Source organism: Polyodon spathula, chromosome 23, assembly GCF_017654505.1.
Source record: "Polyodon spathula isolate WHYD16114869_AA chromosome 23, ASM1765450v1, whole genome shotgun sequence".
Lineage (NCBI taxonomy): Eukaryota > Metazoa > Chordata > Actinopteri > Acipenseriformes > Polyodontidae > Polyodon > Polyodon spathula.
The window spans coordinates 20,316,547-20,334,749 of NC_054556.1; the positions used below are offsets into that span (position 1 = coordinate 20,316,547).

Consider the following 18,203-nt stretch of genomic DNA (forward strand, 5'->3'; position numbering starts at 1 on the left):
ATATACTGTAATCCCTAGATTGAAAAAAAAACAAAAACATATTCCCTTGCAACACTTTATAATGTACGTTGTTTTCCATTGGCTATTGTTTACTAAAAGGTCATTTCTTTGAGTCAATCGATGAGTGGAGTGAGATCCAATGAACAGAAATCTTTATCAGGAGATTTGCAGCTGGAAAGTTTATTTTATTGTGAGTGCTACTTTAAAAATGACTGGTTCACCAGGGCTTGAAACTCTTCCCATACACCTTGCTAAAGCAGAGGGAACACTGGGACTTCAATACGAAATCAATGACATGTAGAGTTCGAACTCAACCTTCTGTGCAAAAAAGTGCTTGAACTGTAACTTTCAGAGATGCTGTTATCCAGGTCACCCATCCTACCACTTCATCATGCCGCATGTCTGTTTGAATTTTCTGGTTGCATTGGCATGCCTTCAGGATAATCCAGACAGCATATTTGATTGAGTCATTTTTCCAAAATCACAAGAGGTAAGGCTGCAGCATATTTACATCATGTGTTAATGCAGGTACAGTATTTGCATTCTTTTTTTTTTCTCTCCCAGAAACTGTCATTTATATTTTATTGTAAAGCTGGCATTTTATTTCAAAACTATACCCTAAATCACTACTGCATCCAGGTACTTGTACTGCTGGTACAGCACAGGTTGCAGCTTTAGATCACATGGTCTAATTGCTGCTAAAACATTTCTAGCACTTAGCAGAATATCCTAAATGAAAAAAAAAAAAAGAACAAGCAAAGAATCTTTAACAGAGCAAAGGGGAGGAGTGGTAATAATGTCGCTAGTGCTATTAAGATGCAAGAAATATATATATATATATATATATATATATATATATATATATAGGCTGTGTGATCCAGTGGTTCAAGAAACAAGCTTGTAACCAGAAGAGTTTGTCATGTCACACACTACCTGGGACATCTGTGAAGTGGTGATAAATGGAAGAGAGGTGACAGAGCTGATAAATGTGCAATTGTGAATCTGGGGAGCAGGTTTTCAGTTCCTTAGGTTTGAAATCATATTTTTCAATGTCAAAGAAAGGAGGTGTGAGACAACAACATTTAAATTAATTAACTTTGGAATGTGTGAGTGTGCAATAAAGTTATTTAATATTAAAGAAAGGTTCCGCTTTATTGATATAATGCTTTTGTAATGCATTAATAAAGCTCATGCATTGTAGTGCAGAACAGCATATAAGTGTGCTGAGGATTTCTTTAAGAGTTTCCATTCTCATGACAGTTAATTGATTGAAACTCTCTTTTAAACAAACACATTTTGAATAGTATAGACATATGCTAGTAGAATGACATTGTATTTGTTCTAACAAAATACATCCTAAAAAAAATAAAAATAATAATTTTCATAATCTTTCAAATTTTTAATACTGCATCTGTGATTTAAGGCCACTAAGGGTGAGGATTGAACTGTTTCCAAATGTTTTGCATATAAATTAGCCCATGGCTCACACTAAATGTCATTAGGACCATGGTATTGATTAGAATGGGCAACAGCAGGGAAACTTGACATTTTACAAATCACATGAAAAACCAATCCCTTCAAAGATTTGTCAAAGTTCTAGAGGGTCGTATCTTTTTATAGATGTCATAACATATGGCATGGTTATAAAGTTAAAAAAAAAAAAAAAACATTTTATGTTTAATAGTAGTTCAGGGGTAAATTTTTCTATGATTTACAGTATCATAAGTAGTTCTATTTTTTCGGGTTTTATTAATTGCATTTTTCAGTGCTTATTTTTAGCCATTTTTTAGTTTTATGTAAATCGTTTTTTTCGGGGCTTTTGTTTTTGATATACTGTATGAAATTAGTGTTTTCGGTTACTTTACAAAATGCTTGAGCTTTTTATTTTCTGTCAAAATATAACTTGACAGTACTTGCACACTTAAGTTGCACCTTCCTTCCTTTGCTGTCTTCCACAACTAAATCCCTATGATCACAAGCACATTCTTCAGGGGTTTTTGTGTGGAGGCATTTTTGTACATTTAGCCATAATTCTGTTTTAAATCCTCTGTATCTTAACTATAATACAGCTTTAAATCCCACTAACAAGACTCCACTCCTAATTGTAATCTTGTTTTAAATCTCACAAATGGAGTCTCCAATAGAAATGTAGGAATGTGCTGTCACTCAGCAGTTGGGGCGGGTTTAAAGTAATCAGAACGAATCAATGATAGATACAAGTCAGGCAGCAGAACATTGCCTATCAGCAATGGGGAATGTATTTATTATTGTTTTATTTTTTAATGGAAAAGGGTAAAGTCAATGTGACTTGATTAACTATTTCCACAGTTTTTCAGGTGTTTTTTCAGTGTTTATTGGCTACCCACCTATTTCATATTTTTTTTGTATCGGGAGTGTTTTATCGAGTTTTATCGGTTAAAAACGAAAATCAGAAGTCCTAATCATAAGCTAAAACATTGTTTGCTCTAGCCAATCAAACAGCTTTGATAAACCCAGAAATCTCATTGCCATCCATCCTTCTATAGATGTGTAATTAGTTAAGTAAGAATTCATAGTAATGTCAGGGTCATTGCAGTCTATTGTACTGTTTTTATTATTATTTCTTATCAATTTCCTGGCATAACATTTTATGAGCACAATAACACTCCACATGAGATGTCCATCTCATGCCTTGCAAACAGGTTATTCATTTTTCTGATGAGAAATACACCAGGAGCAGCAGTGACTACACACACACACATCTATAATATTCCTATAACCTAATCAACCCGTTCCCTTTCTCTAAATTTAAGGCCAATCAATATTTTAATTACTTCAGCCCTTATGTTAACCAATGCCAAACTTTAAAAAAAGAAACATGCATTTGAAAATGCCAGATTGTTCTTTTGTATGAACTGTATATCTAGTAGCAATGTGTGGAATATCAGATTTTAAATAGTTAAAATATGCTAACTAAGTTTGCATTCTAGACCCTGAATTGTCCCCTGAACCAGCTTCAGATGTATGGTAACTCAAGCCTCCACTATTAAAGACCATCTCCTTGGGTTTCTGTATATGTGTCATGTTTACTCATCCAAACCATGTCTGTACTATGCAAAAGTCAAACAAGTTAAGACAAAAATGTGAGACAAAGGCCGTTCATCTATAAAGCAGCATTTTTGTTTATTTCTATTTCGTCAATGAAAATGAAAAAGTCATGTTTTAAAGTCAACATTTGGAATACATGGTATTTGAATTGCCATTACCATTATCCTGTTACAGACCTGTAAAGGTTTGTCACAATTTACAGAACTTTTTGAGTTTACATTGCAAAATGTAGTATTTAAATATGTGATTTAAAAAAAAAAAATACACATAAACATTCCATGCATGTATAACTATCAGTTTGTTTCAGGGATTTTAGATTTGATGAGAATTTATAAATAGATTTCTGGTAATACTTTAAGTATTTCTAATTACTGTGTATTTACATAGTAGTTACTTAGCAAATACTACTTCTTTACACGTACTTACAATGTTATTATGTATAGTTACAATATACTTAATGTGTAAATTATTTTGCATGATATAACTCTAAACTTAACCCTAACCCCACTGACCCTAACTCTAAACCTAACCCTTTTCTGATAAAAGTGTCAACTTACATATAACATGTAAAAAGCACAATGTAACTATGCATAATAACATTCTAATTATTTTAAGTACACATGTATTCACTATGTAATTACTATGCAAATACACAGTAATTAGAAGCACTGATTTCAAACTTTTCCTTTGAATTCTAGTCTATTTGAAGGATCTGTTCACGCAACCCTCCACCAAAAGGGGTTGTACACCCCTAGTGCACACAGAAAGTTGTCATTTGAGAAATCTCCAATTTGAAAGTACCTTCCTTCTCTTATAGAAGTCCTAGAAGTGAGGCAAGCCTCCAGGATGGAAGCACTGCAGCTGACCCCACAGATGTAAATGTGACAGAGTTGAAGGCAGATAATTACATCTCAAAAACAGAACAGTTTCATCAATCCGTGCTTATTGGATAACTGATGACATGAGCCGTGTTTTTATTTTGAAGTCATGTGCACTTGGAGATGCCTCATGCACATGACTTCAAAGTAAGAACGTGGTTCACCATGCACCATTCATAATAATGATTTGTTATTTAGGAAGCTGCTTTGATTTCTGCTGCAGCATTTGGCGGAGGACAGTTATGCACAGGTAATGCCTTTCTTTGATAAAGTGCCATTATCAATAACAATGAAATTTCAGAAACGACACTGGACATGTGGCAGCACTGCCAAGTCATTTTTATTGTACTTCAGCTGCAGCACATCTTCCATATTAAGTAGGCTACTTTTAAGTGTGGTTTTGGTGGAATGAGTCAGAGTTTTTGATCGAAATGGATGGGATGTCATTTTAAACTTGTCTGATAATTTTTTTTCATTTTCTTCAGCCGTAACTTTTGTTTTGTATTCCCAAAAGATTCACACTATTTTCGATCTGAGTGGCAATCGACTAGATCAACAGAAATGTACATTGCACTTTTCTGTTCATGACTATAAATCTAAAGCTGTACGTATTATTTTCTATACAGTTTACATTTTACCACATTTATCATTGACTGCAAAATTCATGTTGGAGACCAACTGAAAAAGTACCACACCAAACGTATTTGATAAGCAGTCTGGACACTGTGAAATATACGAATTTCAGTCACTCAAGCACGACAACCTTCAATGTGAGGCAGCTTTTTTCAACTAGCCTCATGATCCTCTATTAGAAAAGATCGATTCTGGGTGTACTACTTCAGACCACAGCATGTCATCACTTACAAATTAGGCAATTAGTAAAATATATTATTGGTAAAACTTAGATCTTGAAAAACCAATAAAAACAACTTTGGGACACAGTGGACACTGAACATTGAAAGGAGGATTTGGTAAATTTAGTTCATAAGTAGTTAAGCAAAAAAAATACAATTAAAAAATCCTGTACATGTTTAGCACAATGTGTGCATCTTTTGAGTAGAAAACTTTGAGACCTACAAAATAATAGTAGTTCAGAGATTGCCTGGAATTGTTGTGTTAGCTCTATGTACTTGAAGGAACCCTGTGACACGCTGACGAGTGGACTGAGGCCCAGAGACAGACTTCAGTTCAAAAAATAATACTTTTATTACAAATAAAAACACAAAATAAAAGGGCACAAGGGCCAAAACAAAGGGATTTAAACACAAATAGAAAGACACAAAACAAGACTTACAAAAATAAATGCTTCCAGGCTGGACGATGCCTTCACTGGATGAGGGGGAAAAAAAAAAAAACCAGCAAGCACAAACACCAGCTTGCTTCCTCAGCTCCCTCCCCTCTCTAATGGGAAGCTGAGGCCTCCTTTTATGTCAGGTGGCTGGGTGCTGATTGATCATTAATTACTCCAATCAACCCCAGCCACCTGAACACAATAAACCCAGGCAGGTAGGGAAATTTAACCCCATCCCTACCAATTTATAAAGGGCAGAGCTCTGCTCTGCCACAAACCCATAGTGGTTTTCACTGGATCGCTTTTGGTTTTCTACTGAACACACTCTATAGTCTAGTCTACTAGGTATGGCCAAAAGTCACCCTATAGAATTAACTAATTTTGCTTGATAAAGTTGAATAATGTTACTTTAACATATTGAATTACATACTGCTTTGTAGTTGTCTATATACTGAACAAAAAAACTGACAAAAAAAAAAAATAGAAATGTGACATTTTGAAATCTAACATGAAATACTGTACTACTATCACGGCTTCTGGTAGGCTTTAGCGATATCATTTTGTAGTTCATTTGATTACATGATGTTAAATAAAAGATCTAAATGATGGTTTGTTTTTTTATGTCTATGTGATGCAAATCTTTTGGCCATAGCTGTAAAATGGCTCCATATTGAAGCCAAACATTATTACAATGATAAATGTAGAACTAGCTACCTGTTTACTCAGTATGTGGCCAAAAGTATTTATAAATGAGTAAACTCACTATGGTAAGTATTTCACAATGAAGCTCTTTATTGAGACGAAAAGCAAACACACACATTTCAAACAGATCCAAAAGCAGGCATTTAAAAGCAGCAGAAAATGGCACAAGCAGCATTATCACAACAATTTCTTATTTAATCCAAGAAACTAGTCCATCAATATGACCCAATTGTTGCATATCACTAATAAATGTAATTAATTGTCCACTGCTTGACAGTGCAGTGGTAAACAAAAAAAAACATAGCATCTTGCATTGCTCTGGTCAATAAATCTCTCCTCTTGAGCATTAGAGTCCACAGAGTAAATGTTAATCAGTTTCCCAGTGTCCATCTTTTTATGATTCCATCTTATAATCTCCAAGAAGTTTGGAGAATTTCTTCATCATTTATATCCTCCAAGTTTTTCTCTGGTCGGCATAATTAACATAGTACCTTAGAGTGACTTCAGTTTTAGTAAGCGCTAAAGCTCTTTGAGAAGTTGCTGCCAGTTTATTGCACAGCACTGCATGATGTTTCCATGAGTTGCTTTTCTGGATGCAGTGACATAACTGGAGCATGGCATTCACAACCCAAACATCTCACACTCTGTTTGAGGAGTGTTTGAGGAATCTCGCGTTAAAAACTCTTTAAACTCAGCCCTATTTCCACCGGTGTTTCACTGCTTTAATTTATGTATGTGTAACTACTGGATAACTACATACATAGATAGTTTCGTATTATATTAATTGCAACAGGTGCAGGCATATTATATGTGGTAGGGATGAGAATATATGTAAATAATAATAATCATGTTTGGTCACTACTACAGATTTTGTATCATAGATGGCTCAAAAAAACACTGCAACATTGAACGTCAATAGGAAATGAAAATTGTGCGAAAAAACAACTGTTTTATTTACACCTTTGCCAAATGACCATAATCACAACTATATCTCTTTCTCTGGTTTGTAGCTTGTCTAGCAACCTAGCTAGGCAACCAAGACAAATGGCACTGGAAGAGCCTAAGTCTGCCCTTTCAGAAGATATCTAATCCGATTGACTGGGCTTTGTGTTGTTTGAGATACAGTACTGAAATACATCCACTGAACTGATGCGTCTCACAGGACTGTACTATTGCATTCTGGATACTGTAGTTTTCTCTCTGGACTATGTACACGGGAACATTTGGTATATCTGAGCATCTAAGCTTTTCAATGATAGGACCCCATTCTGTAATCAGTTACAGTAATTGACTCGCAACGAAACCTAAGCAGGTGACCCCTGTCACATGATAAGTGGCTTACCTTCAGGTGATTTTAGCCCCGGCTAGCAATACCGCTTACCAACAGTGAATATGTCATTGGAAAGTGCCGGGTCTGTACTTTGAAACCACATAGGTGGCTTTTATGTTGCCTGAGTAATATGCACTTAAAGTTTGGTGTGCCAGCACACTGAAATGAATGGGGCTGAGTTTAAATTAATAATTTATTTCTATTGCTTTAATTACATCTGTATTACATCATCTAGCTGCAGTGCTCCACATTTATGTTCAGTTTTATGGTACTTCTCAGTGACTTTATACTACATTCTTTCATAATTAACCTATACTTCATAACAACCGATCTCTGTTCATTTTCTCGTTTGCTTTCGCTACATGAAAGCAAACGAGTTTCCAGTACAGGAAACACCTAAAAACCTTATAACATATGTATAATACCTTCTTAAATTTATTTGTTTTAATTATTAATTTTGTTTGTTTATCATAATTACTTACCACTACAGTTTCAGAGAAAGCCAAATCAGGGAGGGAAGATGCTTTGAGTTGAGCAAACCACAGGGTAATGCCAATGGGAGAAATGTAATTCAAGTAATTTTGAAGAACAAGCATGTCTTATTAATGGCCGACACATTTTCAGATTTCTTTCTTTCTTTCTCTTGTCACATTCTTCCCAGCTGATATACAATGTCACTGTGCAGGAGTGGAATTCAGAGGTGAAATCCATTGACATTGAAGAGTTTACTAACCGGAGATGACAAATAGACCACAAGTGAATGGAGCTTGCTTGGGGAGCACTCCTTTTTTACAGGGGGAAAACCAGAAACCCAGAGAATGTAGAGTATTGCCACCCTCCAACAAGGTTTCCCTTCTCCAGTTTCAGATAAACCTTATCCTCCTTGTCTAGAAATAACAGAACTCCATTAGTGGCGGCTTCACGGGTGACATCCTTATCTCCAGCAAATGCAGAAATGACAGGTCTTCCATTTAACATCAGATTTACCTGGATACCAGAAAAGACTTAAAGGGTAAAGTTACAAGCATCAATGAGACTAAGATATGCAGATACTCCTTGAGTGTTCATGCAGTATTGTAGTTATTCAATGAATGCCATTCTCATTAGGGAAATAAACACAGCACCCCATGAACGCTCACTGAGTGACATGGTTTTTACAACAAATACAATGTATGGCAACATTTTTAGCTCTAAATGAATCACTCAAATCACTTTCTTTATTTAAGCTCCACATCTGCTTAACAACGCAGTGTTATTAAAAAAAAAGTTATTCAGCCCAAAATATCTCAACACCAAACAAACAACAAACATATTTTCACTAAAATGTATTCTGACTGTTTATCATAATTAATTTGGCATACTGAAAACACTGGTAAAAAAAAAAAAACAAACAAACAAAAAGAAACAGGTGTCTATTCAGTTGATAGACAGTGGTGGATCTAAACAGTTTAAATATTAAGATAGGACTGAGCCTCCTTCTAACATTTTAAACAAAGACAGTATTTAGATCAATTTTATAGACCCTGCATTGTGCATATACAAACAAACATTGACTAATAAATATTGTGTCTCATTATTTATAAAGCACGTTACAGGTGTACCAGTAATACCAGTTTAGCACTAAAAAGGACTCGACGAAAGCAAGACAGCACAGTACTGACAATTTTAGCAGGAGGCCACAGCCTGAGACATTGTGGGGGGTGGGGGTGGAGGTGGGGGGGTTACCTTATAATTTACAATAAGATATGGAACTTAGCTGTCTGAATAAGAATGTCATAAACTAGTACCTTTCATTATACAATGCATTAAAAAAGGAAACCTAATAAAATGAAAGATTATGAATCGTGCAGTTTTTAAAAACTCCTCTCGGAGCTGTATTCATAACAGCATTTTGATTAATTTTATTAATATGTAAGTTTAATTAATAAAGAAAAAGCTTGTGTCAGCTTTTAAATAATACACGGATGCTTTTTTTCATTGTTTAAAAGTGTGAGTTTTTAGATTCAAAACTGAAGGCCTATCTACACACTGAAGCACAAGTAATCTTCCTGCTCAGTTGTCATGGTTCTTTCACCTCAGCTAAGGTTGTGAATCTGTCTGGTGTGAAATGTTGCAGGAGAAACAGCTACCTGCCTTAACTTCCTGTATGCTTAAAAAAAAAAAAAAAGAATCACAATGAAATAGCAAATAAAAAAATTACATTCCAAACCCTGCCTTGAGCTGTGTTTCTGCTGCCGTGAACCCCATCACAATTCTCGAGGAGCACTGTGCTGTTCCAATGAGTGCCTCCTCTCCCTCTGCAAGCAGGCTCTTCCAAGTCAGAACCAGGCTGGCTAATAAAGCTCTCTCAGGGTAGGCTGAGAGAGCACAGATTTGAAGGTCAAAATCTAATTTCGTTGGGCACATTTACTAGGCTCATGAGCACGGTGCTCCAGGAGAATGCATGAAAGCATGCAGCTGAGAACTGGGCAGTGGAAATGCAGCAGAATTGGAAGCATAGAACCCTGCCCTATTTTCCACTCAAAGACTAACAACAACGACAAAAGTCAGATATGATCTTAAACCCTTAGCAATGGAAAGTTTGTGTGTTGGTGGTCCTAGAGTCACATGTGCTCCTCTGAAACTTTTTTTTTTTTTTTTTTTTTTTTTTTTTATCATTGAACGAATCGACAAACTGGACAGCAGCTGCACATACTCTACCTTACCAAACAATACACTGTGGACCCCTGTACTGAAAAGATCTGTTAAAACAGTGTATCTCCAGAGAGGGTGAAAAAAAAAGTAAAAATCAGTTGGTTGTTTAATTTGAATTCAAAGACAAGAGAAATGCGTACGTACCTGAATGGTTTGGCTCTGGTATACTTTGATGACATGAAAGTTAAAACTGTAAATTCCTTTTCTTGGTGCTAAGAAAACGGATTCCAAGGTGAAATAATTGCCTATGTTTACAAGGATCTGGGGAAGAAAAATGCAAAAGTGCTTTGAAACCATTTATAACAAAGACCACATCCAGACAAGATTAAAATTGCCATGCTAAAGCAGCTTCCCTGCAGGCATAATTTGCTTGCATTCACTGCATTCAGACAATTATTTCAATAGTAGGATAAAAAGTAATGGAAATACATACATTAACATATATTTACTAGTGTTATTACCCCTGCGAAAGGCTTGCATAGATCAAGACAAATAGAAGGGTGTGCTTTTGGGAATCATTTTTAAATGAACATACTGTATGCTAGATGTTCCTTCATGGTAGCTCTAGGTGCTGGTTTACAAGCTACCAGTATTGGTACTTTGAAAAACATTTATCAAATTGAAATTGAATTATTCTCATCACACTGCAGCAAATAATGGGTTGCTTTCTCTTCTTTGAAGTCCAACAACAAATAAAAACCTGACTTATGCCAAGACAGTTCTCTTTTTTAAAAAAAAAAGCTTTCCTTCTATTCCGGAAAATATTATATTTTGCAGAATTTTCTGATTGTCCAAAACTTGTTTGCGATTTATATAATTAGGATATATATATATATATATATTAGATATTACTATATATATATATAATATATATATCACTACAATAAATATCTAGTTTAACAATGTGGAGAACAATCTATTTCTGAACAGAGCTTGATCAAGGTGTGTTTGCGTAACTGAACAGCTGTCTAGAAATGGCTTGCCCTGGTCTTCGTGACCCACAGTGAATGAATCTGGCTTGAAACAGGTTTTCTTTAATAAACACGAGGGAAGCATTTGCATTACAAGGACTGCCCTTCCGCACAAAAAGTGAGACCTACGGATCGGCTGTTTTTTTTTTTTTTAACACCTCTATAGGATTAAGCTGTTTCCTTTAAGTTAGGAATGTATAGCTCCCGTTTGAACTATGTACATACATAGTGACGGTACGCATTTGAGTCTTAAACAACATTAACTAAGTCTGCATTTTTTATATGGGTCCGCATGCGTGCCTGTGTACCAGTTATGTGAACCCCTGCTTTGTCTGACATGCCTGTGAAGGGGTGGGTGTTATGGGGGGTACATGCTTACTTATAATAGTTTGGCTTTTCCATGCACACCCCTTCCCACCCCTCATTTTCAAATCAATAGAAATGAGAAACGTATAATGAGATTAACAGGAAAGCAGGCAGGTGTAAATCAATCAATAGTAACCCCTGATATTAAAAGCATTGATTCTCCCCCCAAATTGAAATGGTGTTTGCAAAATTCATTTCTGTTCTGATTCGTAATGTTACATTACTTAGTGTCTTAATGACAACTGCGGTTGTTAACAACGATTAGTGACAGATACTGTCAGCGCAAGTCCAACTGTTCTGTGATGCGTAATTGGCACTTTACGCATCGCTGTGAGAAATGGGCAACGTGTTTATTATTATTATTATTATTATTATTATTATTATTATTATTATTATTATTATTATTATTATTATGTATTATTAATATGTAGTCTGGACGAAAACAGACTGTAACCTAAAGTGACGGCTAGAGTATCATGACAGTGAATTTTTAAAACCGGCTGTATTGGAATGATTAGTGTGAAGTAATAGAAAGCCATATTGTGCTTTTTATTTTGCACCAAAACCACAGTAGAGATGAAGATAACGAGGCAAACTATATTGTACTGTATTGTAGGCTAAAGTAGCAATTTCAGAACTTCAAAGTATTCATGTTATAACGTAAATAAACATATCCTACCTGATCAAAGTAAATGATTCTAGTTTTGTTGCTCATCTCAGAAGGCTCATGGTTAGTGCTTCTCACTGCTGAGAAAGCTACTTTTGAGTTCGCTGCACGGACAGAGATCCCAAGCGGAGAAGACGACACTTTGGAATCACTTGCTGGATTGGAGTCACAGACCACGAGACACTTGCCCTCCAGAACAATGGCCTCAGTGTCGTTTTGAGCCACTACTAGTTCAATATACAAAGCCAACCCAATCAGAAGAATCAGCATTGTGAACGCAGCCTTACTGAATATAATAATGAACATTGTAAAACACCAGAAACGGGTCTTCACTGCAGTTTTCCCAATAATCTCTTGGTTTGGACGCTTAAACCTTCGGATACGGGTTTCTTTATAGATTTAACAGTGCGTGGAAATCTCCTTCCTGTATCTCGAAGCTCACAGGTGAATTATTGATGATCGAGATCAAGAAGTAAGTAGCAAAACATTTGACGTTGCCATGATTTATTTATTTATTTATTTTTCCAGATCGGATTATTTCCCCTGAGTCTGTTCGAGTTGGGATGTAACGCTGTATTGATTGCAGAGGTTACAGACCGATAGCTCGTTCCCAGTCTGCCAAGCCCCGAGCTACCGTATCTGATCGCATTGCCAATGTATTTGCACGTTAAGAGTCTCTTGAAGTAATTCCCCGTTGTCTTATGTCATGTAGTTCCATTTTAATTTACTTGAGAATATATTGTATGTGCGCTCTTTGGTGCCTATAGATAAGCGCCAACAGCGCCTTATTCTTGCTCGCTCTCACGTACACTCAAAGCACCTGCACTCTTTCCCACATCACATGACACGCTTTATTTATAGTATAAAAAAAAGGGGGAGGCCGGGGGGGGGGGGGTTTGGAACAAGTCACATGGAGAATATATTTACTGGTTGCTTTAAAGTTACGATAAGTAATAATCTTGTAGAATGACAATCCCTAAAACAGGTGTCCAATAACAATCTTTTACTGTACCGATTTGGCACGAGCTGTTACATTGTTCTGAGCTAATTGTATTGTGTTACATAGTTATTTCATAAGTCTAATTTGATATGTAACTAAATAATTATTAAATACGTTACAGCATATGCGACACATTAAAATAAACAAACAAATAAATAAATAAATAAATAATGAGCCTAATTATTAAGGGAAATTGTGGGCTATGTTAGGAGACAAACCGGACAGGAAAATTAGTAGGCGTCTGTCGAAACAGCAACAAAAAGAAAACATTATACTAGCAGAGTTGTCTTACAGATACTGTTAGAGGAGGTAGACATTAATAAGGACATTTGATTTAAAATTAACAACCAGGTAAAGTTGCAAATAAATTGCAAATAAAATAAATCCATAAAAAAATAAAGAAATAAAGAAATTGTGCAGGTTATAGCCTACAAGCCCGATTCATATTGTATAAAAACAGCACATGAAACCCGTTTGTTTGGTTTTAAAACAAAAACTTTAAAAAACAGCTTAACCTCTGAACAATATCTGTAGACCATAATACCGCACAGCAATACACGAAACACGGTTGTCTTTTCATGTCGTATAAGCGTACCACAATTTTGGAGAGCATAAAATTGGTTTCTTAATTAGATGAGACATACATTTAAAATGTTTATAGATAAATCTATGCTATACAATCTAATAGCAGCCTTTAAACTTACATTATTGTGTTTATGTAAATTAGGTGTTGTTAATTAAAAAAAAAAGTAAACAGGGATGTAATGAGTTAGACAGGTTGCTTAACTGGTGTGTCTATTGATTTAAGATTCATGCATAGCTTTAATAGATAGCATAATTAAAGAACTTTAACCCTTGAAATGTGGGGATCCTGCAAATCCAAGGGCAGAATTCTCCGTTTGTGTCTCCTCTCTAAAGTAATTAACGCTGCCTTTGGGAAACATGAAGGTACTCATTAAAACAATGGCTCCCCATGGGCTGTGCAACGGGAGTTCTTCATCTTGCTATATATCTGTCAACACTATGTACTGTGATTCACACAAAAATGATAGAACAAGTAGGAGCTAGTTAGGAAGTTGTGACACCTTCAAATATATTTTTTCTTATATATTTAGCATAATAAAGTTGTTTTTTCAGATGTGGTGATGAGGAAGTACATTACAAATGACACATTCTTAGTTCTTTCCCCTTAACTTTTTTTTGTGGTTTTCAATCATTCATAGTGGCTTATTGCAAATACAATGTTTTAGAAGCTGCCTGCCATAGACATGCTATGTGTAAGCACAGTTAGATCAATACATTAATAAAAGAACTATCTTTTCACGTATAATTTAAAAATACTTTTGTTTTAATATACCAACACTGTTACTCAGTAGTTAGGGATCAAATTGGTACAACTAGAGTGAAAAATCAGGGACTTCTTTACTAGATACGTTTAAGCTGTTCCAACTATACATAGTGACACCTATAATATTTAGCACACCTGTGTAAAGGGGATGCACACATGTATAAAAGTAAATGGAATCTCTGACATGTACACTGTATTGTATATGTAAAAGCTGTATGGTCCATTCTAGCTCCATGCATGCTAAGATCATGTCCATGCTGTATCATGCATGCCAGTTCCAGTCATGGTAGGAACAGCAGATCTGAAACACAAGTGACAGACTTTCGCAGGATTTACTGATTTTGCAGGAGGAACAGCCTCAGATGTGATGAAGACACAGCCATTCTGGAGAACAGGATTCTCAGTGTATTCCTTTTCTCCCAGCAGGACATTGCAGATGGTAATCATTGAGAAATGCTCACCTGGGTATCCTTCCACAACAATTACTGCCTTTCTGTTCTGGAACACAATTTGCATATACATTTTCCATAATATAAATACATAAGTATATCACTATTAATCAGAGTTATTTATTTCATACCTATTGTCTTTCCTAACAAGTTGACATAGTAATGTTGGTTTAAGTTCACAATGGGGGCAAGAGACTAAACAATACACCGAGACTGGGGTTACCTGGTAGCAAAAAATGTTTTTGTTAATTGATAGCACTTTAAAGTTAGTGGTGCCAGAATTTAATTTGAATTTCATTAAAATGATTACGTACACACATTGGTCAGAATTGCCAATGGTTTTAAATACATTATAGAGCCCACCTATGTACAGCTGCATTCATAAAATATAAATCTGTACCTAACTGGAAAACAGCTTCTTGCATTTTTGACTGAACTCACTCTAGACAGTAAGGAACTGGCCTGTACTCTATAGTTTCTTTAATATCAGTGGATCTCAAAGTAAGACTCTAAGACTTTTAGCATTTTTAAGTTAAAATGAAGTGGCATTCAATACAGGTTATGTCTAAAACATTAATTACAGTGCTCCCACATTGCACTGCTGTGCTGAATATAATGTGTTATAAAGTGGGATAGTCCTGATATCGTCCCATATTACCATTTCATTTTCACATGCAGTCTGTTTATAATGTGAAATACATATAGCACAGTCTTTCACCCAAATAGTTCAAGGGGCGCACATGCAAACAATTAATGCAACCAATTAATACCTAAACACTAAATGATTTCCATTACATGAGAGTAGATGTTGACTTCATGCTGATTTGAACTCGGCTCTCGCCAAGATAAGCACCAACTAAGACGTAGCTTTGCAACAAACTAGTGTGATCCATCTGCATCTCCATCCATTTGCATTGTTTTCCATCTGATGATGTAGATATCCTTCTGTCTGGCTCCAGGGATCAGCTCATTTTGCCTCCCCAGCGCATCAACACACACAACGGCTGCGATGCTAGCTCTGGGGATCAACCCAGTGCGGTCTCCCCAGCATGACAACCGTCTGGATTGAGCTTAGTAGAGTTCATCTTTGGGGTCTTCAAGTGGACACCTTCCACCCTCGGTGTTTCGTTGACTAGCCCACAACACCTCAAGAGGGCTCAACAGTGATTCTGGCGTCCAAGCATCACCCCTTAGATTAATTATGTTTCCTAAAACGTCTGCAAACGACAACATGTGTTACTTGTAATCAATAAAAAACAGAGCATTCGTAAAACATTTATTATAGAATTTGTGTTGAAAACCATAGTGAATTTAATAATAAATGCTGTACAAAAAGCTCTCTATTTTTAAATATTTTGTAACATTTGCGTTGGAATAGTCTATAATATTTCGGTATGGTATGCCCATTTGTATTTTGTTTATATGTTTTGTAATTTTTTTAAACATCAGTCTTCAAGCCTTAGTTTTGTATTAGATTTGCCCCTGGGTTGTTCATTTCTTGTTCAGTACATCATGCTAATAATGAACAAAGAGCTGGTTAAATCTAGCCCAGAATGCATAAACAATTTGTATAAACTACAATTAGAAGGATAGAATTGATTTATTAGTTTAAACAGCAGTGAAGAGAAGCACAGCACTCACTATTTATTATTTAATAAACAGTTGCCTTCATTTTATTTTGTAATATGTTTAAATAACGATTGCTCTTTTGGAGGCTGTTTGTATTCACTGTAGAAGTTGCTACTGATAGGATATACATGCAGAAATATTGGCAAAGACAGCAACACATAGACAACTAAACCCCCAAAAGGCACAAAGACAATAAAATGTTTTTTTTTTTTTTTCTGAAGCATCATGAAACATGGTTAAGTATCTTATATATCAGCGATTCAAGCATCTGGATGTGAAATATGGCTGGAACATCTAACTGGACCTGAATGGCCAAATCAAGACCCTTCGGTCAAGAGGAAGAGATGGCATCATGAAAAAGATATACACAGGAAACAGGTACAGAGGATTAGATATGATTGGGACTGTGGCCTGAATTAAATAAGAGTTTATGGCGCAGCCATTTCTATGCTTTGTAAGGACTACAACGTTGCCATAGCTTAGATTGAATACAGGCCTGGGCTGTTTGCCTCTTAGAAACACGTTCACATTTTATTAAAAATAAATAATACCTAAAATTAGAAAATGATGAATTTCCCACAAATCATGATAAAAAAAAGATTGACCCTGACATTTGTGCAAAGATGTAATGTTGGCACCTAAGATATGGCCTTTGTTAGCATAATGAGACAGCAATACCAGAAATTGCATGTAGGTATGCAAGCATAATGCAATTCCTGAATATCTCAATGTGCAGAACATGTTTCATCACAATTCAATGAGGGGTTTTAAAGATATAAAAAGAAAGAACTGTCACCCTGTGACCTGCATTCACTGTATACTGAACAGCTTGCAATGCACATGAAAGTTTCATAACGTTCAGGGAGCTGCTTCTTAAAATATAGACTCCATTTGCAAAACCAACCACAAGCCATAACCTGTAGAGTGTGTCACCATGACCTAGATTCTAATACTCCAAGGAACGTCTGCTGAGTAATGTCCATATGGATTGGATAAGTGTTTCTCAAGATACATCGGGACATGCAGTGCTTCCACTATATGCCAGGGACAATACATAACAAATATAGGAAATTGGTCCTCAAGAAAGATAAAAAGCAATGCATTTTTTGCAAGTATTGATCTAGTGGAATCCCATTTGGATTAACAGAGTATGCTTGGTTAATGAGTTATAAGACTTACGTTTATTTATTTATTTGTTTCAAGATACGGGTCTATTGAGATGGTTCATTTTATTTTCAAGGCATCAGATGGCAAAAATAAACAAACAACAAAAAACCAATAATGAAATAAAACTAGTTAAATTGTGGAGACAAAGTTATTTTGCAAGAATTCAGATAAGAGAGTGCAAGTCCTGTACCACTTATCATAGCGATTAACAATGATGAGATATTTTGTCAAAATATGTAAAACATTTTGATATTTTTTATTAGACATGGAATAACTGTAACAAATATAACTGAAGGTCTTTCACATTATGATAGACCGGGCACATGATAAAATGTATGCACAAATCGTGTAAACAGGTATGTTTTAAATGACTATTTGTTTTAAAAGTATATGTACCAGTACACATTCAAACTCCACTCATGACACTTAAATATATGTGCAACTTTCCATCATAACCTACATTAAAATAGCTTAGCTTTATTTCAAATATTGTGTTTCTCTAATTAGTGGAGCATGTATCTGCTGTAAGATCGCAAGGAAATGTAATTGTTTTTTAAACCCCCTAAATGTGATTTTAAGATTAGAGTAACAAGACAACCCTTTAAATGTAAAATGTATGTTCAG

At 35.5% G+C, this 18,203-nt stretch overlaps 1 protein-coding gene across 1 annotated transcript; it reads right to left on the reverse strand.

Moving 5' to 3' along the window:
- Nucleotides 1-5,869: 5,869 nt before the first annotated feature.
- LOC121297823 (cerebellin-4-like) lies at nt 5,870-12,800 on the reverse strand. The gene is made up of 3 exons (XM_041224336.1): nt 11,999-12,800; nt 10,127-10,243; nt 5,870-8,275 (listed from the first exon to the last, which is right to left on the reverse strand). The coding sequence occupies exons 1-3, from the start codon at nt 12,290-12,292 to the stop codon at nt 8,078-8,080; spliced, it is 609 nt and encodes a 202-aa protein (XP_041080270.1). The 5' UTR covers nt 12,293-12,800; the 3' UTR covers nt 5,870-8,077.
- Between the last annotated feature and the right edge of the window lie 5,403 nt (nt 12,801-18,203).